We start from the raw sequence: 26791 nt of genomic DNA, 5'->3' as shown, positions 1-26791 counted from the left end.
GTAACTACCTCATTCTGACAATGAACCCAGGGAAGTGTTATATTACAGTTATAAACGTACTGGTCATACTTTCATCAGTCACATTTCAATACTCAGGCTGCCAACAAACAATTATTTTGATAGTGAATAATTACTGATTACTATTTTGAGTATACCGTAATAGTTCATCACATCAAACAACACGTTTAACTAGAGGTGTGACAAAGTATCGAAATGGTGATATATCGTGATACTTTGTATCCCAAAAGGTTATCGATATGCTCCTGCAAGAATCATTTTAAAAAGGTGTCAATGTCTTAAAAAAAAGGAACCAACAAGTTGTTACCAAAATCTTCCACCATAATAGTGTCTCAGGTAACTCTAAGGCTGGCATTGACGGTGCTCGACGCCTAATCCATTTAGACTGGGAACGTTCGTTTGTTCGAAATACGGCTGCAGCTATCGATTATTTTAGTAGTCGATTAATCGATGAACTATTTAGTTCGAATAATCGAGTAATTGGATAAGGAACATAAAAAATTAAAATACCTGAGCTGAGCCTCACACTGTATATAAAAAAAAAAAGAAGATCTATGCACAACAAAAGAACAATTGGCTAACTTACATAGCAAAAGTCTGCTAGCTTAAATGCTGTAAAATGCTAACACTTTTTGTACAATGCTTTGAAGAAATGGCTCAGACACATATTCCCACAAAAAATGGCTAAATATACCTTTAAACTAAATTAGGAATGCATTAAAAAACATTAGCTCAAACAAACGCTTATGTTGGTCCAAACAGAGAGCAGATGGATTCAGCCATGTAAAATGAGGTAGACTAGAGGGCTGTGTATCCACCCAAATCAATAAAAATAAATGCAAACACTTTCAAAACAAACCATTACAACACCACTTTAATTAAACGAATACTCGAAACAGCAAAATTTGAATCTTTTTTCTCTAACTGAATACTCGATTTAATCGATTAATAGTTGCAGCACTAATTCAAAACCTCATTCTGTCTGATTTTCGGGGCATTTACAGGTCACTTGCTGTTCATTTACAGGTCATTTCCTGTTGAGTTTGAATCGCTCCCTATTTATTTGGGTGATTCCCAGGTCACTTCCTGTTCTGTAACTCAAAATAAACAGGAAGTGACCCATGAAATACCCCAAAATCAACAGGACGTAACTGAAAATCAACAGGCAAATGACCTTAAATGGCCAAAAATTACATCATTGCCTGGCATTGGCTGCCACTGACGGACATAGACGTTCAATGTCTACTAGTGACAAATCCATTCCAATTCACAGCAGAAGCTTGTTTTTCCTGTTTATTAGTTGTTTGTAGAATATCCTAGAATGATTTCCTGACCAATGTATCGTTAATCGTTGTATCGCCATATCGTCAGATCATCGTTATCGTGAGCTTTGTATCGCAAATCGTATCGTACCGTGAGGTAACAAGAGGTTCCCACTCCTAATGAAATGTTTGGCTCGGTGTAAAAAAAAAAAAAAATTGCGTCTGTGTAGTGTAGAGCATGACATTTTGTCGGGACTCGCGCCGTGACAATAGATTCACGCGGGGATCCCGCAGGACGGGACGTGAATGAAAGTCAACGGGAGCGTGAGTGACATCAATCTGTATAATAACAGTTATCTTTTTCAGCTGGTCACACAGCACACCAAATTGAAGAAGTAGCCATATTTGTAGTCATCTTTCAGTGACCAACGCCGTTTTGACTTGGGTTAGCAAGTCAAAAGAACTACATAATCCATCAGTGCTTGCAATCGACATCGACGATTTTGACCCGTGGCTGCGTTGCACTTTCAATGATTGGCTCTTTCGCCCTGTTAATTTATTGAGGCTTCGTTATTTAATCAAGATGACAAATGACACTTTTGAGAGGAAATGACACACAGAATTATAAATATCATAAATCATATAATGCATTAGGAGTGCAACGGCTTGCGGTTCAAAGCCGAACCGTACGGTTCGCCCTGTACGGTTCAATACGCCTTTATGAACCGCGCCTTTTCGGTTTTGCAATTAATTTATTCCGAACGCTTGGGGAATGAATTGGTCGAGCTCTGTGTGCGACGTGAAGCACAGCTGTGGAGAAATTCCCGCCCCGCCGCAGGTCCGATCGCTGACAAGCACCTGTGTATTAGAAGCCGAGTAACGCCCTCTCTCACTTACGACCGAAGTGAAAGTGAAACAAGAAAGAAAACAAAAAGCTATGGCGAGCGGAGGAGTGAAGAGACCGAATTTTGAGGAAGCACTGGCTTCTTTCAAATCTGCGGTGTGGCAACATTTCGGTTTCCCCGTGGACTACAATGCGGTGGGAGAGAAAATAGGAGGGAGAGAAAATATTGGAAAAAAAAAACAAAACAATGCGCTTGTTCCCTTATGCTATAGGCAACACTTTTATAACATGACTCCGGCACTTCAGCCGGCATCACCCACAGATATCACTTTCTCAGAGCAGGACAACCCCGGAGATGACACCAGTGAAAACACACGGGGGGCTTCGTTAATTTATTTGCAACGCTTGACCCGCGTTACATTGTTCCCTCGCGGACATATTTCTCCAACAATGTATTCCCCGACATTTATGAAATGGCACGCAAAGCCATCGAAGATGACTTCGCTAAAGCACATAGTTTCGCCGTGACCACTGATAGTTGGACGTCCCATAATACAGAGTGCTACTACCTAACTGTGACGGTCCACTATAATTCATACCTGTCAAGTTGTACGGTCTAGGCGTAATTTTTACAAGTGAGCACTGATTTTTATAATGTGTACACCGTACGTTACGTTCAAATTCTGTACATTTTTCGTATTACGTTTTTTTTTCCTCCGTTCGTTAATACGTTGGTTGAATGACGCGAGAAAAGTCAGAGGCACGGAGAGGGAAGAGTGTTTGTTGTGGTGTTGTAGCAAACGCGATGCTAGGCTAGGTGGCTCCAATATTTCCTGACTGTAGCCGACAGCCTACAACCTACGCCTAGATATCTCATGCATATAGAACTACATGCGAAATGACAGACTCGGTAGCGTTAGTTAACAGCCGCCATTTTAGAGCAGTAAACTTCTCAGAAAGGCTCTGTTGTAGTGAACCTTCGTAACTTTTTATCTAAAATACTCCTAAATCGGCAAAATCTTGACTTGAGTCTTATCTTTAAATCATGAAACAGTTTTAAAATTTTCACATGTCAAAAGTAGACAGAAGGGAACTAATGCAAAAACGGGAGCAATTTTATCAACTTTAACGGTTGATTCAGAACATTAAATGACCTCCAAACATAGCAAAGGTTACTATGTTTTTTGTTTTGTTTTTTTTAAATGAAAAAAATGGGGGGGGGGGGGGGAAAAGGTAACACCAGTTACTTTGCCCAGTAACTTTTTTTTAACTACTGTGTGTGTGTATTTCAGTAGTCAGTCACTAAACTAGCCAAAGAGCTAAGAGGCATTTTAACAGTCGAACATTTTTACATTTTAAGAGTTTATTTCATTTTCTTAAAAGCAAAATAAAGGCAGTTTAAAAAAAAAAAAAAAAAATGCAAAAAGCAAACCGAAACCCAACCGAAACAGTGATCCCAAAACCGAGGTTCAAACCGAACCGTGGGCTAACTGAACCGTTGCACCCCTATAATGCATATCATAAACTTTAAGACCCATGTATGAAAAATCAATACATTTTCAATACCTTATATGATATTATTTCCCAATTCATAAATTCAGTGTTTTTAAGACTTTTTAAGACCCCGCGGGAACCCTGTATATTAGTCTGGGCTAAAAAATTTTATTCAGAACATTATTTTCAAAAGCAAAAGCAGATGTTTGAAAATATCTTTTTTTTTATTACAAAGATAATCAATCTGTTTTTATTGAGGATGACAGAAATCAAAGATTTACCGATCAAAGCAGACAATTTTAGCCATTTTTGGGGGGAAATGTCTCGAAACAATAATTCAAAATAGCCGAAAAACAAAGAAATTGGCCTTGTCGCGCCAACATTTTTGGAGAGGACTGTACAACGTTCTTGTTGCTGTCAAAATGCCGGGTTGTTTTGCTGTTTGTCGGCTCGGCTCTGTGTTGCACTGCAGGAACATTGCACTTAGCGTTCACACATGCAATGCAACTACAATGCACCACAGCTCAGGCCATAATAATGCATAGAAAGCCGTATTCGGTGCGCTTTAAGTGTGTGACTCCACGATAAGGGACGTTGTGTGTTACGCATGAGTAATGATGCGTTTGTGCAGGCAATTTCCCTGTGTTTACAACTTAACGCGCAACCGTGTGCGAGCACATCTGTCAGCGAGAATTTGCGTGCATGCTTGAGCATGTTTTATATTTTCAAGACAGGCGCTGTCGCACGCGCGGAGAGTGCCCTCTCAGGAGTGATAAGCGGCGACTTTTATGGGGAACAAATTTCCACGCTTGTAAAGAACGGGAGAGCCAGTGTGTGTACCTTGTCTAAACTAGAGCTGTGGGAGTGCGGGCCCAAGTTGAGGCTGTCTCGGAGCAGGGCGCTGGCCTTGTCGCTGTGGCTCAGACTCAACTGGCAGTTTTCAGGTTTGGACAGTAGAGCACGGACAGCACGGAAGGTGTTAAGACAGGCTTTGGGAAGGAGACTCCTGAAAGCGAAACGCGTATCAGTGTGACAACAGCAATGTGAGGTACGCTATGGGTGTGTGAAGAGTCGACTCACTCCACGTTCTGGAGAGTGCGTGGCAGGTGCTCGACGGTCGGATACAGCCTCTCGGCGGCCGTGTCGTCTCCTTGGAGCCAGTTGATGATCACCACGGCAACTGAGGACCACCATTTGGAGTGGGGGTCGCAGCCTGGAAGAGGGAAAAACAGACATATTATAGCAAGGTTGTAGCTGAAAGAAGATGCTACAAGAAGGCGCCAAAGCGCATATCGGAAAGTTGGCAAAAAAGTTTCGGTGTCATTGACGCCAATAGATGTCCGATCCATTTGGATGTCCAGTCAAAACAGACTGGAGTCCATTGCCCCAAATGGCAGACAATGAGCTAAATTGGCTGTTTGTACGGAGGACCGAACTGGACAGAATGAAAGATAAATCAGTGCTTCTTAACCTTGCTTAAGGTACCGAACCAGACAAGTTTCTTTGAATTTCATAGTAAAGCCCTTTTTTACTAATTCAAAACCGAGGAAGCTAACATCTAAGTGAATTCCTGTTCAAATTTTGCCTTTTGCTGTTAATTGTCACGTTGGAAAATGAAACTCATTTCATTTCACTGTTCCTTTTTTGTTATCATGTCTACATTCTCATTTTAGTGTCGCATCATTGCAACACATACTATTTTCATGGCGTAAAATGAAGCCAATTTTTGGTGTTTTTTTTTTTAAATTATCTACACAGTTCACATTGTCTGTAGATGAAAAGGTGGAAAAGCGCTATAAAAGTATAACACCATTTACCATCTGTTATCCTTCCACTGAGCAGAACAGAACAGATTTCTCCACTGATTATGTAGAGGGTTAGCAATGGAAAGAAATGGAATAAAGCATGTGTATTGAGGGCAAACCAGTCCAAAACCTAGTCTAAAACACCACTTTACCTAGATTTAGTCAGCGCACAAAACAGGGCTCTTTAACCTTCACCAAAACCCTGACGATTACTCATTGAACCTCAGTTAAAAAACACTGCTTTAAATACTTAAATGTGTCATTAATTAAATGGGAATTGTATGGAGGACCAAACAGGACAGAATGAAATACAGTGTGGCAAATAAGTATTTAGTCAACCACTAATTGTGCAAGTTCTCCCACTTGAAAATATTAGAGGCCTGTAATTGTCAACATGGGTAAACCTCAACCATAAGAGACAGAATGTAGAAAAAATACCAGAAAATCCCATTGTTTGATTTTTAAAGAATTTATTTGCAAATCATGGTGGAAAATAAGTATTTGGTTAATGCCAAAAATTCATGTCAATATTTTGTTATGTACCCTTTGTTGGCAATAACGGAGGCCAAACGTTTTCTGTAACTCTTCACAAGCTTTTCACACACTGTTGCTGGTATTTTGGCCCATTCCTCCATGCAGATCTCCTCTAGAGCAGTGATGTTTTGGGGCTGTCGTTGGGCAACACGGACTTTCAACTCCCTCCACAGATTTTGAGATCTGGAGACTGGCTAGGCCACTCCAGGACCTTGAAATGCTTCTTACGAAGCCGATCCTTTGTTGCCCTGGCTGTGTGTTTGGGATCATTGTCATGCTGAAAGACCCAGCCACGTCTCATCTTCAATGCCCTTGCTGATGGAAGATTTTCACTCAAAATCTCTCGATACATGGCCCCATTCGTTCTTTCCTTTACACAGATCAGTCATCCTGGTCCCTTTGCAGAATAACAGCCCCAAAGCATGATGTTTCCACCCCCATACTTCACAGTGGGTATGGTGTTCTTCGGATGCAATTCAGTATTCTTTCTCCTCCAATCACGAGAACCTGTGTTTCTACCAAAAAGTTCTATTTTGGTTTCATCTGACCATAACACATTCTCCCAGTCCTCTTCTGGATCATCCAAATGCTCTCTAGCGAACCGCAGACTGGCCTGGCTTCAGCAGTTAACAAATGCCGTTTTCATGTCAAATTTGGTGGGTGGTGGCTTAGAGTAAGTGAGCTTTTAGTCCAAAAATTAACGTAATAACGTTCTTTAACTAAATACTAAAATGTCATTAATTAAAATGAGAAATAAATAAAAGTGTCAATAAATGTGCCTCCATGCTATATGTTTAAAATTTAATTTAGATATTTCATTCTGTCCCATTTGGTCCTCCATAGTATTTTCTCGAACATGGGTTTCCTAAAATTATTTGTTTGTGTATTTCTTCTAAATAACGATCATGGCACCCCGCCCGAGACATGCTCCCCCAACGCTCAACTTCCCACATGGACTAACAGTGGATTTCCTCACCACCTGGGTTGGAATTTTATATATACTACAGCAGCGACAGACATCTGCAGTCTGTGTTAGACCTCATAATTAATCTGCCAGAGCCCTAAAACCTACAAGTTACAAAAGGATGGGACCAAAGCCCATTTTGATGGATCAGTTAAGAGTGGAAAGTACTTAATTTAGGCGCGGTGCCAACACACAAACGGAATGTCTGTGCCAAGAAAAGTCTGCGATCCCTCCCAGTCTCAAGGTGATCACTGATTTGACAGGTCAGAAGATATAATGAAGCAATTCAGATGATGACTCCCGTTTGGCAGGACGGCCTTTGCATCACGCCCCCTTTTTTTCCTTATTTTTCCTCAGATGAGCGATCAGTAAGTACAAAGCGAGGATGGAAATCAGTCCACTTAATCTAAATAATTTGAAAAGCAACGTTATCTCCCGGCTTCTATTAGGAATATTGAGGTAAAAATGGAAGTGGAAGACCGGGTCAAGACAGATAACTGGAGAAAGAGTAAAGACTAGGAGAATAGAATAGAATTATTGTCCTAACAGTAAAGCTTAAACCGACTTTAACACATTGGCTGCCACTGCCGGTGTTCTGCGATAGAGTGAGCTGATACAGTTCCTGTTTTCATTCTTCCTCTTTAGTCAAATGTAGTGTAAGAAATAGTGTAATGCCAGCAAGAATTATTATTATTTTTTTTTAATAGGATATAGAAATTTTAAAGAATTAAAAAATGATATTTTTATAAAGATATTAGAAATTGATACATAAAATGTAAAAATGTTAAAAATAAAAATGATCATTCTTTTTTTTTTAAATATACTTTTGAATAATAATATAGTGGTACCTCTACACACAAATTTAATTCATTCCAGGACCTGCTTTGTAAGTCGAAATGCTTGTATGTCTAGCAGTTTCCCCATAAGAATACATTATAATTAAACTGATTCACTCCACAGCCGAAAAACCTACACTAAATCCTTAATAAATACTGCTAGTACAATTACAAATCACAATTACACAAAGCAAAACAAATAACTTATAAAGACAAATCGGATCCATAATAATAATAGTAATAATAATAATGTAAAGAGTCGGGTTCTAATGTGGCGGTCGTGTTTTGCATGCTGTTCCTGAACGCACCGTGTGACTGACAAGAAAGTGAGAGAGGTGCAGAAGAGTGGGAAGTTTTTATTTTCTTTTTTTCATGTTGTTGTTGACGTCTGCTACGGCGGACAGTAGTCGTGCCGTGTTGCACAAGTTCTGAAATAAATGAAAAACCTGACAAAGCTGGCGACTTCATTGCAGACGTTAAAATAATAATAATAACAAATCGGAGAAAAAAAAAAAGCATTTTTATTGTCACCTTAACTCATTGTTGAGCCAGTTCACTCACATGCACACCACGCTCGTATTTTCTATTATTTCCTTCTTAATTTCAACGGTAAGCGTCATCTTTTTCCTTTTTCCACCGCCTGCACAAACCTTCTTGAGACTCATGTTGATTTCTCTCACAAGAAATTCCGCCGTGCGTCCGTCTATCTTGCGGGGAAACAACGAAATTGCGACGGTGTCATAAATCGACGTGTTTCGAGCATGTCGTCATATTACGAGACAAATGATGGGTCAAATTTTACGTCGTATATTGAGGTACCACTGTATATAAAATTTGAAATAAATGCTTTAATTGGATTGGACATCAATCCCCACCAATAGCCTAGGCTATGGAACATCAAAAGGGTCAAAATTAAATAAAAACAACATTTTAAAATAAATACCATTTTGATAAATACCAGACAAATTGTGTAATATGGCCCTTAAATTGTAAAATAAGGTAATACTATTATGAAAAAGATTTTACAAGATAAAAAGCGTTTTTCAAGAAGTTTTTTTTTTTTTTTCAAAATATCTTTTTTCCACAATGGCCTTTTTATTTCATAATGTCGTTTTCCAGCACAATGAAGCGTGCTGTCAATCAAATACATAAAGCGGTGTCAGTTAATGGATTGGCTGGATCGTGGAGTCTGGCTAGCTGCACTAGCATTTGGTAGCATCACTTTCAGAGTTACTCAGAGAAGTTGCGAATCGGTTGAATCGTAACGAAAGGCCTTTACCTCAGCCTGAGCGAGGATTTCAGCACAGTGTTTCTGTTAAGAGGCTTTCTGGAAGTTCAGGTAATCGACGCTACCAAATGCTAACGACTAGACGCTACAAAATGCCAGCGCAGCTATCTAGACTCCACGATGCAGCGGATAACTTAACTGACTCCACCTTATGTATTTGATGGACAGAACGCAATTCATTGTGCTGAAAAATGACATGAAATAAAAAGGCAATTGTGGAAAAAGATATCATGAAATAAAAAAATAAAAAAACTTTGTGAAAAACACTTTTTATCTTGTAAAATCTTTTTTTATAATAATATTACCTTATTTCACAATTTAAGAGCCATATGTATATTACTTATTAAAATTGTACTTATTTAAAAATGTTGTTCCTATTTAATTTCGACCCTTTTGGGGTTCAATTTGAGACATGACAAGCATTTACCTGTCACGGTGGCCATGTTGGAGCCAATAGCAAAGGACTGGGAGGTGGCGCCGGCTGCATCAGACGCGCTAATAAGTAACTGTAGATACTCCAGAGCGTCCGCGTACTCCCTGAGAAGAGATGAACAAACAATTCATTGAATTCAAACAAAAAAAAAATTAACATTGTGTTGACTTTCATAATTCAAAAGCAGTTCGTTATGTTCTGCTCACCCCTCGCTGTGACTGGGGGTTTTCTCTCCTTTTGGCTGGGCCACACGATAAAGAGCCTTTTCCAGCAGGTGTTCTCTGAAGGCTTGAGTCACTTGAGCCAAAGGGTCCACTGCAAAGAGCATCAAAAAACCTTTAGAAGACGGATTTTGGCGTATTATTGATTTGTTGTCTCACCAGTGTTGCCAGCCTGGCTGTAGATGCTCTCTTTGGGGATGCTACGAATGGCCCAGTCTCCATCCACGAAGAAGCGATGACCCAGAGGGTGGCAGAGCCACTGCATGGCTGGAGGAACGCTGCCGCTGGATGACAGGCACGCCTGACGTGCGCTGCTTAGGAAAACCCGCTAAACATGAAGATAACATAAGCTGAACTGTCATTGGCTGAAATTGGCAGGGATAGATGAACCACAGTTGCTTTGATTTTGATGTGATTTATTGCATGAATTAATTATTTGGAAGGAAACAATCGCTGCCAGCCATTCTGCTCATCATGGATTGGATGGCTATCACTGTCAATGGCTCTGAAACAATGCCAGCCATCCCACTTAAAATGGATTTGACGTCTACGGCAATGATTTAAAGGCAGACTGCACTGAAAAATCTTGACAGCTTTGTTGACAAATTTTGACAACTTTTTTTTTTTTTTTTTTCATTTTGTCAACCCTTTTCTCATCTAAAGAATTAGGGCACCTCAGGGTGACCAGTTGGTTATACCCAGTGTTGTTAATAACGGCGTTAGAATATAACAGCGTTACTAACGGCGTTATTTTTTTCAGTAGTGAATAATCTAATTAATTACTTTTCTCATCTTGGCAACGCCGTTACCGTTACTGAGGATGAAAAGGCGTGCGTTACTATGCGTTGCTATATTGGGTGAATGACGCGATAAAAGTCTGAGGGAGATGGACTCACAGAGACGACACAGCAGAGCAGGAGTGGGGAAGACGCAAAAAAGTTGTGACGCCGAGCAAACGCGATGCTAGGTGGCTCCAATAATACCTGACTGTAGCCGATAGCCAACAAACTACGCCCACATGATATGGTACATATGGTAGGCATGGTAGATATCACATATACAGTACTGTGCAAAAGTTTTAGGCAGGTGTGAAAAAATGCTGTAAACTAAGAACGCTTTCAAAAATGGAAGTGTTAATAGTTTATTTTCATCAATTTACAAAATGCAGTGAATTAACAGAAGAGAAGTCTAAATCAAATCAATATTTGGTGTGACCACCCTTTGCCTTTGAAAATGATCACCAGTTACTTTGCCAAGTAACTAATTACTCTTACATTCAGGTGACTGAGTTACTAACGCAATTACTTTTTGGGAGAAGTAATTTGTAACTATAATTAATTACTTTTTTAAAGTAAGATTAACAACACTGGTTATACCTCACTCTGTACGTCAGTCTTTTTTATCTTCTTAAGAAATTCATTCGTTCAGTTTCCAACATATTTGGCCAAAAAGTCATAACCAATCAATCTTTCATATGGTACAATACACTCAGAAATACCTCCCACACTGCTTTCAAAGCTCTGACGGTAAACAAAATGTAACCAGCAACTAGGCAAAAAATATTTGCTGACATTAGCGCTAGCTAAACGAATGAATGCTGACGAAAGGGCACTCACGGAGGTGAAGTGCAGGATCCTTGGCAGGCTGGCTTTGACTCGGAGCGCCGCAGATACATAGACCTCCGCCAGCGAAGCGACAGGAAGACAGGAGCCAGCGCATTCTGCCAGGTTGACTGCACTCAGAGCCATGTGCACGGCTGACAGGTGGCTACCGTTCAACTTGCCTGCACGTCAAGTTAGCAGACAGGAGAATCAATATTGCAATAAGTTACTTCAAGATGAAAAACCGTAACCGTAAATCAGATTGGAGTGCGTCACATCACAAGTGCTGGCAAAAACACTCACTCGGGTTTTAAATATGGCTAGACAAGGCAATGTATTCGAAGCAGGGTTAGCAGTGAGCGATCAGTTTCAGTGCTTAAAAAAAAAATCGATTCTGAGATATATTATTTCGCAATAGTACGTCACGCAATTCTTGTATCGATTCAAAATTTGCCTGTCTCGATGCTTCCACGTGTGTTTTTGGTGGAAATAAACTATTCAGTGGCTGCACTTCTAATCCAGTCCACTAGTAAGCAGCTCCAGCAGCATTGCCTCGCAGTCTGCTGAAGTAACAACATTAGACTAATCCGAGTAGAGATGTGAGTACGTCGCCGTCTAGTGGGTGGCCGCCATTACTGGGATGTTTACACACCTATAACAGCCCAGCGTCAGTCAATGCAAACAGTAACATTAGCTGCTGTTGACTGTGTGCTGCGGGCGGCACACCTCAGCAATGGTGGATGGGGTACTTCTGGTCGTTTTGCTCGGATTACGCATCTGAAATTTGGGCTCATTTTGGCTTTTACTGCAAAAATGGAGGTATGGAGCATTTAGAGTCTTGCATTTAAGCAGGTTTGCACTAAAAAAGAGAAAATGTTATAATGAAAGCCATATGATGTTCATACAAAAAACAAACATTTTTACTGGAGTGCTAGATGAGGTTTCAGGAATAAATTGATATAAGTGTACTGTCCATTTTGATTTGTTTTTTCTGAAGTGACATACAAATATCAAAATAATCATTTTCAAGTCTAGTATCAGGATTGATCGGGTTCGAATCAAATCGTGACCTATAAATCTTGATACGAATCGTATCAACAGATATGAGGCAATAGACACCCCTATTCAGTGCAATGAGTTAAAAAAAGTAGAAAAAATACCTTTATGCGCTGACATTACCTTACAACACCAAGAAGCACTCATTTCCAGAAAATTAGGTCATTTAACTGTTCCACTACATTTTGAAACCAACAATTCAAAAGTGGATATTAATCAACTACTAACCTGTCATGTGTAATTGGTGCAAGCGGTGGTAAACCAGGGCAGCATCTCGACTGCTCTTGCAAGCGTCCTCCTGCAAGGGGCGGTCTGATCGCAAGCCACCTGCCCTGGCGGCCAGCCAGCGGCCCACCCAAAGTCGCTGAAGGCAGAATCTGAGGAGCGACCAAAGCGAGGCGCAAGCCAAGTCAAGCTGGGAGGTGGGTAAGGGACGCCCCAGAGCTTTCAGACAAGTCCAAAGGTTCTGACTGGCTTGGGCAAAATCTCCCTGTGAATAAAAAGAAAATGAATGATCATATTCCAATAAGAGCTAATAGGTTAGAGGATCAACCAGAACATACTCTTGCCAGATCCAAGTCTGCCTGCTTGCGGTGCCTCCAGAATAAGACGGAAGATCCAGAATGAGGTCTGGTTACAGGCTCGCCATAGACCAGAAGTCGGATCAGAACTCCAGACACCAAAATGCCGTTCAAAAGCCACACTAGGATTGTCGGTAGCATCCAGCCCATCCAGCCCCATGAATCAGCTACAAAAAACCTGGAGGTAAATAACTGGAATAGCACCCCCTCCAACAGAATTTCATACCTGCTATGTCCAAACCCAGAACATTCCTGCTGCCCGCGTGATGTGCTGCGCCAGACACGCCGCTAGCCGTTCCGCCGCCGGACGAGCACAGCAGGTTGGCCAAAGGGTTGAGGGACAAGAAGAGGAAGGTGAAGGCACAAAGCGCCATGCGAGAGCGGTCGAGCATGCCACCGCCGACTGTCGCTGACGGGTCCAACATGCCCACATTTGGCTGGTGCAAAAAAGACAATAAGCGAGTCAACTTAAAGAACCTTCAAAAAAGTGCAAAAGTTACAATGCGTTTTTTATTTTGCAGGTGAGATGGAGAGTTGACTGATTTATAGATAGAAGACTGGAGTACATTTTAGATTAAAACATTCCATTTGGCACCAGATTTATGCCTTCCATAAGTGTCACAAGGCTACTTTAAATGCATTAAATTTGGACTTGAAGCGCAAGATTATAAGATGCACTTAAATATTAAAACCCAGCAGTATTTTCTACATTGTTCATTAACTTCTGATTAAAAGTGTATGCCAGAAAAAAGTTACATCGGTGTTTCTGAAACACCCTAACTAGAAGTTTTAAAGAATCTGCAATAAACACATAGGAAATCAGAGAGAAGTTCAACTTTTCATTCACATGTGATATAAACAAAGTTTTAAAAAAGTCCTTTCATTCTTAATAAAGACGCAATGGACAGGAGGATTTTTTTCATTTTCCCCAGTTATGATTGTGTGCACACACACCTTCACCTTTGCTCAGGAGCACTGACAGTAACATAAAATAGCAGAAGAAAACGTCCAGCAACTGATTTTTTGGGAATATACATTTTTTGGAGAGTGTATAGAATAATTATCATTTATTGTGTTCTCATAGGTTTTCGCTCTGCCAACCGACACAAATATGAATGGGATTAGAGGATTTGTTCTATATATTTTACGAGCGATAATTTATACATGTGTCCAGTACTATATACAATGCGTGATATGTTTTTTATTATAAAAGAGTACTCACTCTGGCCATTTCGAGCTTGGCTGCTCTGCTCTTTTGGTTAGCCTGGGGTGGTCTCATCAGAGCCAGTCGTCCTCTTTCTTGATATCTCGGGACATTTAGGTGGCTGCGTGTGTATGGTGGCTGCTTTCATCAGCAATTTCTTAGCAAAACCTGATTTCATTTGTCCATAGTTCGAATAGCTTTCAGGTGTAAAATGCGCACCACACAAAACCGTGCCGGAGGCTGGGTATGCAAAATTAGCCCTCTTAGCACGGACGAACTTTACTCATTGTCTGCATAGTCCAGCTTTTTCTCGCGTTCGGGAACTCATGGGTACTACATTGCGACAAATGGCTATTTGTAGACCATATAGCATGACAGGTTTGAACCATTTTAGTGATTTTTTTTTTTATATAACACGAACGCAACTCTCTCGTCGATAAACAACGATTGCACCTGCCTCGACCTTTCATTTCCTTGTTATGACGTCTCCGCCCCATTCGGCTGTTTCCGGAATACTTTCGGAAATGTTCGTAATTTTCGATAATTGCTCATGAATGCGATTTATTTTTTGTTAACTTTATTAATATTTATTATCTTGCCACATAACAGTTCTATTAATGTCTCACAGCTCCTTAGTATTATAATACCCTTTAAGTTTTTTGAGTGAAAGCAGTGATTTTTTTTCTAGTCACATCTGAGATGCAATTGTTGTTTTCAACAATGTACATCTAAAATAAATACATCAATTGTCTAATTAGGTGAAATGTCTTGTTTTCTCATGTATAATTGCTCTTTACCTAAAAAAAAAAAAAAAAAAAAAATGCTTTACCTGATTACTCAATTCATCAATGTAACTCTTGGTAGAATACTCGATTACTAAAATATTCGATAGCTAAATCCCTACGCCATACCTTGGTGTCCTCTCCCATCGGGCTGTCAGGTTCAGAGTCGCTACCGCAGTGGGAGTAAGAAGAGGGTGAGCCCACGTCCGACGCCGGCGGGGTGGGCAGCTCTGTCTTGACGTCAGCTGGTCTGTCCACCTCCATGGCAACCAGATCTTTGAGAGATTCTGCAGAAAGGTTCGAAGGTCACTCAACCGCAAGGGGGTAAATGCGGTAAGCCTTTTCACTTGAAGTTTGTCATGAAAAGATCAATTGCTCGAAATTACTGAGAAATAAGAAAATAATCAAGTGAAGGCAAAGGGCTAGAACGCTGCGTACTGTTTTTCTGGGCTGCCATTTTCAGCGCCATGTTCTCCTGTTTGAGCTTCTGATTGGATTGCTGCAGGAAACGGATCACGTCGATGGCTTTTCTCAACACGGCTGATTTATTGAGCTACAGCACACGAGAACAAACAATACCATACACTATCAGCAATTAAAATCGGAAACTTGGAATTGGACAAGAAGAGAGTAAAGATAAGCCACCTTAGCTTCGGTACCCGCCACCAAGTCTTTGAGCTCGATGATTTTGTCGTTGATGGATGAGCGGTAGCGCTTCTCGATGGCGTTGTGAGCCGTACGCTTCTCCCCTTTGGCCGGGAAGCCGCTTGTTTTACCATTGTTGACGATGCGGTTGATTGGCAGCTTCTCAGCATCCACCACAACAGGCACCGTCGCCAGGAAGGTGCCACCGCCTACAAAAGCCTTGTTATATAAAGAAAGTACCTTATTTACTTAATCTTGAATCAGATTATTTCATTGTTGGTGAATGCGTTTACCTGTAGTGAAGTGCTCTGAACTGGCGTGGTAGTAGCCAGGGATGTGGATGGGGGCACGGTGGTGACTATGCAGGGGTCATTTTTAAGAGTAGTCAACAGCAAAGGCTCAGCTTTGATAAACTGGGGCTGCAGGAACACCTGAGAAAAAGTGTCATTCATTCTTCCCTCTGTCTACTCGCAAAAACACTTCATAATTATATGAAGCGCATTGGACTTTTGTGCACTTATAGGTACTTGCTGCACGTGAGATGCGAGCGTCTGAGTAGGTGGGCTTCCAGAAGCGGTTAGCAGAGGAGAAGTTGTGGTCAACCCTTGGAGCGGGGTCTGAATGGCCATTGGTTGAAACTTCGGTGGCGAAGAGGATACGGTGGCGACCGGTTGGCTCACGCTGCTGGGGCTTCCGGCTGAAAATGTGGAAAGTGTAGTAGTTAGTTTCTTGGGCAAGTTCAATTTCTCCATTGAGGGATGAATAACCTCCGTGACGTTGGCCTCCCATCAGATGCAAATTTATCGGAAAATTATGTCATTCGTTTGTGCTAAGTTTGTGCTCATTTGTGCTGAAAATTTTTCGTTCGTGCTGCTACCATTTTATAGATGTTGAGATTAGGGCTGCAGCTATCGAATATTTTAAGTAATCGAGTATTCTATAGAAAATCCTATCGATTAATCGCGTAATCGGATAAAGCTTTTTTTTTTTTAGTTAAAGAGCAATCATAAATATACATGAGATAACAAGACATTTCACCTAATATTGAACCATTTTTAGACAATCAATGTCTTTATTTTAGATGTACATTGTTGAAAGCAGCCAACAATTGTATCTCAGATGTGACAAGAAACAACAAATTCACTGCTTTCACTCAAAAAACTTAAGATTTTATATGAAAAAAAAATCTTATTTCTTACCTAAACATGTCATTACGCTTGATAACACACATCACTTAAGAGTTAGGTGTTTTTGCCACGTGTTTCAATTGAGTTTCCATTTGTGTCAAGGTATTTTTAAGTTGTAGTTAAGTTTTAAATTTAAGTCTAAATTGTAATGCCTTATAGGATTTTGAGTTTTTGCAGTGTTCAAAATAAATGTATGATACCTGCTGTATTGGAGGACATTAGGCACCAGTGCTACTTGGGTGTTTTATCATTCAGTGACTACTGAGCTAAAATTGACAGTTAGCTTTATTATATTTTTATTTTACACCCTCATCACTCTACAGGGCTGTGTTTTTACTGATTAAATAAAGCCTATATGAAAGAAACGCTAGCCATGCATCGACAATAGTAATATTTACGTTACGTTAGCAAGGTACACTAACGTTAATTTTATTTCGTAGCACTACGTTAACTTAATTTTACTTTGTCCCGAGTATCGCTCCTCCGCTCTCGGAGTAAACGTGGTGCCTTCGGTGGAGCGGGGCTAGGCGGGAGGGTCGCGCGGTTGCGCCCGGCCTGGGTTTCGGGGGCGGACAAACCAGCACAAATGTAGCACAAATGATTGACACCATTTTTAATCAAAATGAGGAGTTGGTTGACCTCAGATTGACCGAAAAAAATTGTTAATACCTCAAAAATGATTAACAGAACAAACGATTTTTTTTCCCAGCGCATACTTAGCACAAACAAATGACATAATATTTCTATCAATTTGTGTTTGATGGGGGGCCAACTTCACAGAAGTGGACGAATACTAGGCCTGAATGATATTGGGAAAAACTATCATTGCGATTTTTTGGAGGCGTTGCAATATTATATTGCAATGCTAAAACTACTAAAAGAATTTTCATCAGCTATCTTGAATCGCTCTGTTTGGGATTGTGCTCCACACTTACTTTTTGCATCGGTTGCAATTTCTCAAGGTGCACCAGCACAAAATGTAAGCCCACCAACATTTTTCATTACATCACCTTTAATGCCATACTTTTAATCACTCTCTGTATCATTCATATAATTCCTTCATTAATTCATCTTCTGAAACGCTTATCCTCATGAGGGTCGTAGAGGCGCTGGAGCTTATCACAGCTAACTCCGGGCAGAAGGCGGGGTACACCCTGAACAGGTTGTCAACCAGTCGCAGGGCACATACTAATATAGACACACAACCATTCACACACACTCACACATACTGACAAATTGGAATGTTGAATCAGCATGCCATGCATGTTTTTTTGGGATGTGGAGAAACCCGGAGAAAACCCACGCAGGCTGTGGCGCTGTACGAGCATGTAGCAAAAATTTTTTTTTAATAAAAACCCGATCCTTTTTACCCGATTTCAATCCTTTGCGATGCAGAAAAATTCATTCACACGTTTGTTACATCTAGATTGGATTACTGTAACTCCTCACTCGCAGCTTGTCCTAAAAGTTCCCTAAAAGGTCTTCAGCTAGTCCAGAACGCAGGAGCAAGACTTTTAACAGGAACTAATAGAAGAGAGCACATCACCCCTGTACTCCAAGCCCTTCACTGGTTTCCAGTCGAGTTTAGAATTAAATTTAAAATCCTCCTTCTTACATTTAAGACCATTAATGGTTTGGGGCCATCTTATCTCGCAGATGCTCTGGTTCCATACCGCCCCAAGAGAACACTTTGTTCTCAGAATGCAGGTCTACTGGTAGTTCCCAGGGTCTCTAAAAGTACAGTAGCAGCTAGAGCCTTTAGTTACCAAACTCCTGTCTTATGGAAAAAGCTTCCAGCTAATATTAAAGAGGCCGACACAGTCTGTACATTTAAGATTAGACTAAAAACGGTCCTATTTGACAAAGCTTATGGTCAGGCTAGTTGAAAACAGACTGGACTCACAGTTCAGTCTAAGCTGCACTAGAAGCTATAATGCTGGGGGAAGTACAGCCACTGAGTCCTATCCCGTTTTTTACTCTGCCTACCACAGTTATCTTTATTTTTCTTATCTAATTCTAATGTCTAGTTGGCTAGTCTCTTCATCACTAGTCACCCGGTGTCCCCGGGGAGGTTTTTTTTTTCAGCCGCAGGCGCCTGACTATCCTGACCCCCGGCTGGATGGACGTCCTCCCCCCCACCCACCCACCCCCCCGTCTCATCTGGCTAGATGGACCCCCTCATGTTCCCTCACCCCATTGCATCTCTACAAACTGGAACTCCTTCTGCTAATACCCATCATCAGTCCTGGTGCACCTATAGCCTGTTCGTCCTGGGAGTGGATCTCTCCTGACTGTGGTTCTCCCCAAAGTTACTCTTTTCCCACTGGGTTTTTGGAGTTTTCCCCTTGCCGCCATGGAGGGTCTAAGGATTGGGGATGCCCATGACATGAACTCCTCTAATTCATTGACTGGATCTGAATGTGTATCATATTGACTCTGCAAAGCCCTCTGAGGCAACCTTGTTGTGATATAGGTCTATACAAATAAAATTGAATCGAATTGGGGCTGCAGCTATCGAATATTTTAGTAGTCGATTAATCGAGGGATTATTTAGTTCGAATAATCGAGTAATCGAATAAGGAACATGAAAAATTAAAATACCTTAGTTGAGCATCAAATGGTATAAACATTTGTTTTTAAATGAGGATCTATATACAACAAAGGACAACTGGCTAATTTACATAGAAAAGGTCCGCTAGCTTAAATGCTATAAAATGCTTTTTTTTTTTTTTTTTTTTTTTTTTTTTTTTACAATACTCTGAACAAATGGTTCAGACACATATTCCCACAAAAACGGCTAAATATACCTGTAAACTAAATTATGAATGCATTGAAAAACATTAGCTCAAACAAAAACCTAGCTTACGTTGGTCTTAACAGGTAGCAGTTGGATTCAGCCATATGAGAAGAGGCAGCCCAGAGGGCAGTGTATCCACCCTAATCAATAAAACTAAATGCAAACGCTTTTAAAATAAACCATTACAACGCCACTTTAATTAAACGAATACTCGAAGCAACAAAATTTAATTCGAATATTTTTTTCCTAATCGAATACTTGAGTTAATCGATTAATAGTTGCAGCACTAAATTGAATTGAACTCTGAAAAATGATGCGATCGGCTCGTTTTACGATCACCTGATTGCGGACATCCTTCATTTATACAATGCCTTTTAATCCAGGCTTGCTGTATATAAAAGGGATCTGAGATCTGCACACTTGCTCTTTTTATGAAATAAAACAAAAGTTTACATGTTAAAAAACACTAAAAGCAATTGCACGTCCTGCGATGTGACTATTGCGCATGTGCACATTGCAATGGTGATGTTCAAACAATATATTGTGCAGGCCTAATGAATACAGTATGTTAATGGTTAATAGATTGTAGAGTAGACCACTAGGTCAACTGTTATCTAATTGTAAGGAAATTACTGCAGCATTCAAGTTGACCTTTCTTGTCTTATCAGTTTAAAGAGGATAGGATAGGTGTAGGCGAGTTTTTTCTCTCTCAAACGATATAATAAATTGCACTTGGGCAAATAATGATTCCGTCTATTTTAAATCATTGAGGTTTTGCGAACATACCTAGTTGCACATAGCAACTGTAGATGATCAAAAAAGCATTTTAACTTGGGTTAAAAAAGTATAACATGTGCCCCTCAAGAAGCCTACATTTTTTCCCTCAGAGCTAATGCTCAACATGGTTTAAAAAAAACTTATTTCAAGCATTTTCACTGGGAAGGGCTGGCAATGATCAAATAATTGGATGTCTAGCGCAGTCAATGGTAGCTTTATGTCAGCCCTGATAGTAGTACTCAGAGAGTCAAGTATTCTTTAAGAATTACTGATTTAGAACATATGAGACTATAGCTGAAATCAGATTAAGAGTCATGAAAAATCATTACAGAACGTACCTATGAAGCTGTTCTGGCTTATGTTGAGAGTCTGGTTCTGAAGTTGCGTCTGCTGCTGGTTGGGAGCTTGGGGTGGTGTTTGGGGCGGTGACAGGGAGGAGAATAGTTTTGGGGATGTGCTAATTCCGGGGTTTGGGCGCGGTGAGCCGTGAGGTGAAGCCCCTAGGGCGGAAGCAGACTGGCCCGCAACCGGTTGGGACAGTTCTACTTTGGTCAGTCTATGGTCTTGAGTTTGCTGTGGGGAGGTTGGCTGCTGACGTGGAGGGGAGACAGACACCTGGGCGAGGGGAGACTGCTGAAAGGTGCTTGGCTGGAAGGCCTTGTCTGGGGTGGAGGAACTACGGGTGATAGGAGGGCCCAGGAGTGCATCCAGGTGGGGGCTGCTGCTTAGAATGGAGGAAGAAGAAGAAACGGATGGAGGTGAAGTTGAGGTGGAGAGGGAAGCGGACGATGTGACAGCCTGGGGCGGACAAGAAAGTTCCACATTGGTGGAGGGTCCTGTGTATGGGGGGTTATCAAAAATTCCTCCAAGTTCCCCTTCCTGGTGGAGGAGCTTAAGCATAACTGAAAATCAGAAAAATAATCAAAATTGAAATAACGACTGGATAAAATACATCTCAAATTATGTTTATTACAACAAGAGAAATTTGACTTGCCCTCTGTTATACTGTATATTAAGCATGGTTCATTTTTCACCACAATTTTGTCAAATGCATACTGTCTAATATTGATTCAATATTGTTATTATTACAGGCTGAAGGCCTGTCTAATCACCGCTAAAGTAGTTGTTCTTATTGTGGACACTAACTCTGAAGTCCTGTCCTTTGCATATCAGTTGTCTTAAAACATGGTAGCTACGTAGCATGGCCGAGTATCTATGAATCCTCGGAGCCTGATATTTTATGTTTTTGTATCAGGGCTGGACGTTTTTTTTTGCTGTAGGTTACAACTTACCAGTCAGCAAGTAGAAAGCAGGCATGTTCTTCAATATAGCTTTCAGCCTGTAGTGTGCTGTAGCACTACTGTGCTTGATAAATAAATAAATAGAAATAGAATTTATTTCCTTTTCATTGCGTGGACAGGCAACAAACCAAACGTACAGCATTCATTTGTGTTTACATTCAATTAAACCCGAAAAGGGCTGACGGGAGAAGCCGAAACTTATTAGAGCCCGTCCCCAGTATACCATAGGATGCAAATTATCGAAAAACAATTTTGAAATTTCAGATTGTGTGGTGATTACATTTTTTTCCCCCTCCCCTTGATTGTGTAAATGTTCATCTTCCCAATAGTCATTGTCGATCACGGCGATTTGTTCGTTTTGTTGATTCGATCCAGTAGATTAGTTCATAGTTCAGTGTGGGTTGGTTCATTTTATTGATTCGTTCCAGTAGATAGAGGATAGCTGAGGGCAGATGGCAGCCCGAGGCCGCCACCTCCTTTAGTTGATTCATTCCCTGTCGCGGTCCTCATTCCTTGCCGCGTTCCGACGAACACTCATCTCCAGGTTGCGCAGCTCAGTGTTAATTTTCATTACCATTCTGGTTGTGGCAATGTTGGATGCAGCTAGGTCGTTCTTCACCTGTGATATGTCATCACAGGCCTTGTTGAGGCTGGCCTGCACTCCAGTGATAGTGCTCATGGCCATAGTGGCCAATTCCATTGATTTCCTTTGGGCCTCCCCAGTGGGCTCTGAGCCCTTGCAGAAGAATCACAGCCATGAGCGTAATGAACAGGTAGATGTCCTCGACGTTCTCAACTTCGAGTGTGGCCTGACACAGCGGCCGCCATTTTACCCAGCTATCCTCCATAAATCCAGACTTGAAAGTTTTGCCCGGACATGGGTGTTGTCCAGGTTCTGTTCGCATTGTAGAGAAGATCTTGTCCAGAGCACTCAGTGACCAATTGACCAGTTTCATGTCTTTACAGATTTGGTACAATTATTATCAACAATCAGAGTTTGCTGTCTATTCTAGGGCTTACAGAAAAACCAAATGATTGTCTGTCCTTGTGACAGATGTCAAGTTCAGCCATGTTTGCATTTAACATTTTTTATTTTTTTTCTCCCTCCTTTATTTTGTTAAATTCGTTAACTATAAGATGTTTCAGTTCCTGTTTTTGATAACTAAAAGAGATTTATGCGGTATTTCCAAGTTTTGGTTTTAGCCAAAGCCCCCCAAAAACAATCAATCAAAACTTGATTTTGATTGCATTCAATTCAAAATGTGCCAATCTTTGATCCAAAGTCTCTGTTTATTGGTCTTAAAAGTGCACTATTAAGCTCTGAAGCCTCCAACCATTGTTTGAGAGGACTTATTCAAAAGGAGATAGTTTCCAAACCTGCAGCAATTTCTTATTGGAATAATTTATACGAAAATATTGAATGGAAACATACTTGGCTTTTGCCTAGAAAATATTAAGAAATAAAGTAAAAGAAATCACACTCAAATTATTTCACAGGTGTTATCCTGTAAAGACGACAATGGTTAAATTTTAAATTAGTATTGAGACATTATGTTTTTTGTGCAAATGCAGAGGAAACTATTTCCCATTTGTTTTCGGAATGTACTTAATCCCTCATCTTTTGGGTCGACCTGAACAATTATATTAATTCCAAAGTTGTGCCATCATTGAAAATTGTTTTTAGACATATTTTGTTTGGCCTATTCAATGTTAAAGAACCAGAAATGGATAAAAGATATGTTGTAAATCTTATTTTAATATTGGCAAAATTTCACATTCACTGTGTAAAATATGCTAATCAAAGTCCAAATTTTCATGTTTTTGGGAAAATGTTTTCTTTACATTTGGACGATTTAAGTTCCTCTTTGAACCCCAAAGCTATAAGGACCAAAAGACTTTGCAAACAGTACGGCTTGTGTTAAAAATGACCCCGACCATATTATTTATGATTATTTTGTTGCTGTTGTAAATCTGTTGATTGTATGTGAATTGTTCGCCCATTATTTGTAGTTGTTTTTGTGTAAATAAAGTTAAAAAAAAAAAAAAAAAGCAAAAAAGCTCTACATTCAAAATGGAGAATGAACAATAAGAAATTTATTTAAAAAGTAAATTTGCTATATATGTGTTTTACATCATGAGGAGTCACACCATGAGAATATATAATGGAAACTAACTTGCAAATAATGTGTCTATGTCTATTTTTTAATAATGATAATTGATGATAATACTGATCATTGTAGCCATTTATTTACATGTAGCAAACCGGCTTGCGTAGCCTTGTGCTTCTTAAAATTCCACTAGTGTTTTGGATGAGCTGATCGGTCCTGGCCAATCAGAGCGCGTCTCGGCCAAGACAGGAAAGGGCATTATGAGAGGTTACTATCGGTCACATGTCGGTGGGGAAACACCAGCTAACTTCTAGTGACGGGATCTCTCGTTCACTTGAGTAAACGAATCCATTCCGGTTCGTTCAGTAAAAAGATTCGTTCAAACGAATCGTTCAACGAATCGTTCGCCCCCCTCATCTCCCTCCCCGCCCAAATGAATCGTTCGGTTAGTGAACGGGAAGTGACGTTGCCGAACGAATCACCAAAGACCGCTTCGCAGTATAACTGAACGGGAAGTGACATTGCTTGGTCCCTCCCTCTCTTGCACATTGACCACTCGTCGTAGTTTCAGAAATGAGTGACAGGCGATATCATTCTGCTTTCACAGACAGCCTCGTCTCCCTCCCGCTGCTCCAAAAGCGAGGGAGAACTTCCGCGTCGTCTGTCCTAGTTCTATGGGCTCAAAGTCATGGCTCGTGCTTGCATTTCGATTTAGGACACGGTTAAACATTTTCCTTTTGAGGGGGAAGTGGGGGTTTGGGGTCGGGGGCGCACGGACTTTTAGCATGATCTTGCTCACATATACAATGCTGCTGCTTCTACCAGCCAACGCGGCATGCTCGCTGTCACGAAAATAAAAATAAATCGAAAGTTTAATTCCTAAATATGGAACGACCAACACATCATATTTACCTCTCGCTCTGTTGTATTTTTGTTTTTTATTACTAAGACGATCGTATTGAATTTTTGCACTGGCATTAATAAATAAAATAATCCGGTCAGCTCCCCTGTCGTCCCCGCATCTCAGATCGTCAAATGCTGACGAGAAATAATTGTTTGCTCTTTATGATGTCGCCTTTCTACTCTCATTAGTCTGTTAAGAAAAATGTAGACATATTGCGACATCTCCCGTGTCCGTGCGCTTTGTTTTGAGCGCTTGAGTAGCACATGATGGACGGATTGACATAATTTGTCAAACCAACCGACACCCTCTGACACGGGAAAAAAAAAAAAAACACTCGGAAAAAATTGACATGTATATACAGTTTCATTGCAAATCAGTATTATGGTGATCATACTAAATATTCTTTTTTTTCTGTGCACATATGAGGTAAATATCGCTGCCATGAAGCCTCCATATAGTGACAGTTCTCTGCCCGCTTCACTGCCGTCACGCGACCGCAGCTCAGCTTTTGCTTGCCTCGTAGCTACACGTGTTTTAAATTACTGTAAATTTGATAGTATATCGTCATAGGTACAGTCCCGAGTCTGTTGAGAAAAGTAGAACACTAAACCATGCTCGCTAGATTTGTGCGGTGTTTTTGTCTGTTTGAGCAGCATTTGATAGGCTCCACGTTAACAAATATGTGACAAAGTCATTTCCTTTCATTTTATGACTCGTTCACCGCATAGTCATTACTGGAAAGTCAAGTTAGCAGCAAGCTAGGTCAGGAACCGGAGGACCGAATCACTGAACGGGAAGTGACAAAACTCAGTCTTTCCCCCCTGCCTGCACGCTTGCTGCTTATTTGGCCACACGTGGGAATGAGTGACAGACGCCTTGATTCTGTTTCCGCTCCCTCCCCTGCACGCAATGAGGCTGGCGTCTGATTGGTCGTGTGCGATGTCAGAAGACGCTGCCGCTTGCTCAACGCCCTCCCACGCAGCGAACAAGCGCCATCAACTTCATAGAACGAATCAGTGCAGATGGTGATTAGTTCGGTCTCGTTCACCCAAACAATTCGTTCAAAAAGAACGAATCGTTCGCGACCGATACAACACTACTAACTTCTACCATGTGAGCCACTGAATTACATCCTGTTTTGACTAAGTTAAGATATTATCCAATAACAAAGAGTCTAAATCTGAACAATATATAAATAAAAATGCAATTTATCTTTTAAGGACGACTGAGAAAATAACAAGGCGGTTCTAAGAAGGAATGAAAATCTATATTTAAAAAAAAAAAAAAATCCAATCTTTTTCCACACTTTTTTCCCCCCAGTTGTAGAACTTCTGTGCAATTTCGGTCAAATGAGGCTCCGTGAACCCTGGGTGGAGGAAACGAACGATAGTAACCTCACTAGCCGGAGGCGGGGCGCCTCACGAGCACGTTAGCCTTGCTCGTTTTCCACATTTCCAACCTTATTTTTTAAATCACTCAATATAGGCGTATTATACTGCACAAATAAAATATGCATTTTTAATCACGCTAAAGATGACTCAATCAATGTTGAACGCTCCAAAGCGTGCATCTATTGCCTATTATCCTAGCTAGTTTAGCTAGCTGAGACAAAGCTTCGTTTAATGTGTTTTGAAGCGGTTTTTTCAAAGCGTGTTTGAAAGGCATGTCAAAGAAAGTTATTTTAAGAGGCTCGCCGTTATGTTCATACTAATCGCAATTATGTTCGCTGGTTCAAAAAAATGTAATTCTTACCATCAATGTCGTTTAAGAGGGCCGTGTCAATATCACTGGGGTCATTCAGCGACAACGTCGGATCCAGATTATCCAACGAAGGATCGTCAAAGGACAAATTGTCCATCTCTATGTTGTGTTTTAGGCAATCCAAGTGTAAAATAAAACGATCCTGGGAAAAAACACCGGGTAGCGAGTCCTCTTTATCTACATTTAGCTACATTTGCCTCAGTTAACACTACACAAACGGTGGAGAACTTGATATTTTTGCCGATCTGTCAACTAACTCGTTTGTGCTAATCCCATGATTGCTCAAGGAAACATGTCAAACCTAACAGTGAAGCCCATTGACCGCTTCGTGTTTAGCCGAACTAGCCCGCCTCGTTTGGTGATGATAGACAGTGACTCCACCCAATCA

General features: G+C 40.6%; 1 protein-coding gene across 4 annotated transcripts in view; it reads right to left on the bottom strand.

The window, feature by feature from the left end:
• The window catches only part of srebf1 (sterol regulatory element binding transcription factor 1), a 92334-nt gene extending 65543 nt beyond the window's left edge, over nucleotides 1-26791 (bottom strand). The window contains exons 1-16 of one of the 4 annotated variants that reach the window (XM_057861522.1): nucleotides 26395-26791; nucleotides 20668-21231; nucleotides 16096-16265; nucleotides 15862-15999; nucleotides 15569-15787; nucleotides 15362-15476; nucleotides 15053-15210; nucleotides 13164-13374; nucleotides 12920-13104; nucleotides 12585-12846; nucleotides 11316-11482; nucleotides 9859-10027; nucleotides 9685-9793; nucleotides 9473-9582; nucleotides 4699-4831; nucleotides 4459-4624 (exon numbers count right to left, since the gene is read on the bottom strand). In XM_057861522.1, coding sequence (XP_057717505.1) covers nucleotides 4459-4624; nucleotides 4699-4831; nucleotides 9473-9582; nucleotides 9685-9793; nucleotides 9859-10027; nucleotides 11316-11482; nucleotides 12585-12846; nucleotides 12920-13104; nucleotides 13164-13374; nucleotides 15053-15210; nucleotides 15362-15476; nucleotides 15569-15787; nucleotides 15862-15999; nucleotides 16096-16265; nucleotides 20668-21231; nucleotides 26395-26500 — 2982 coding nt within the window. In that variant the 5' untranslated portion in view covers nucleotides 26501-26791. The remainder of the gene's footprint in view (nucleotides 1-4458; nucleotides 4625-4698; nucleotides 4832-9472; nucleotides 9583-9684; nucleotides 9794-9858; nucleotides 10028-11315; nucleotides 11483-12584; nucleotides 12847-12919; nucleotides 13105-13163; nucleotides 13375-15052; nucleotides 15211-15361; nucleotides 15477-15568; nucleotides 15788-15861; nucleotides 16000-16095; nucleotides 16266-20667; nucleotides 21232-26394) is intronic. The other 3 variants (XM_057861521.1, XM_057861524.1, XM_057861523.1) reach the window with 3 other exon arrangements.

Source organism: Corythoichthys intestinalis, chromosome 16, assembly GCF_030265065.1.
Source record: "Corythoichthys intestinalis isolate RoL2023-P3 chromosome 16, ASM3026506v1, whole genome shotgun sequence".
Taxonomy (NCBI): Eukaryota; Metazoa; Chordata; class Actinopteri; order Syngnathiformes; family Syngnathidae; genus Corythoichthys; species Corythoichthys intestinalis.
The sequence above is the reverse complement of the archived record's forward strand: the minus strand, read 5'-3'. Positions and strand labels throughout refer to the sequence as shown.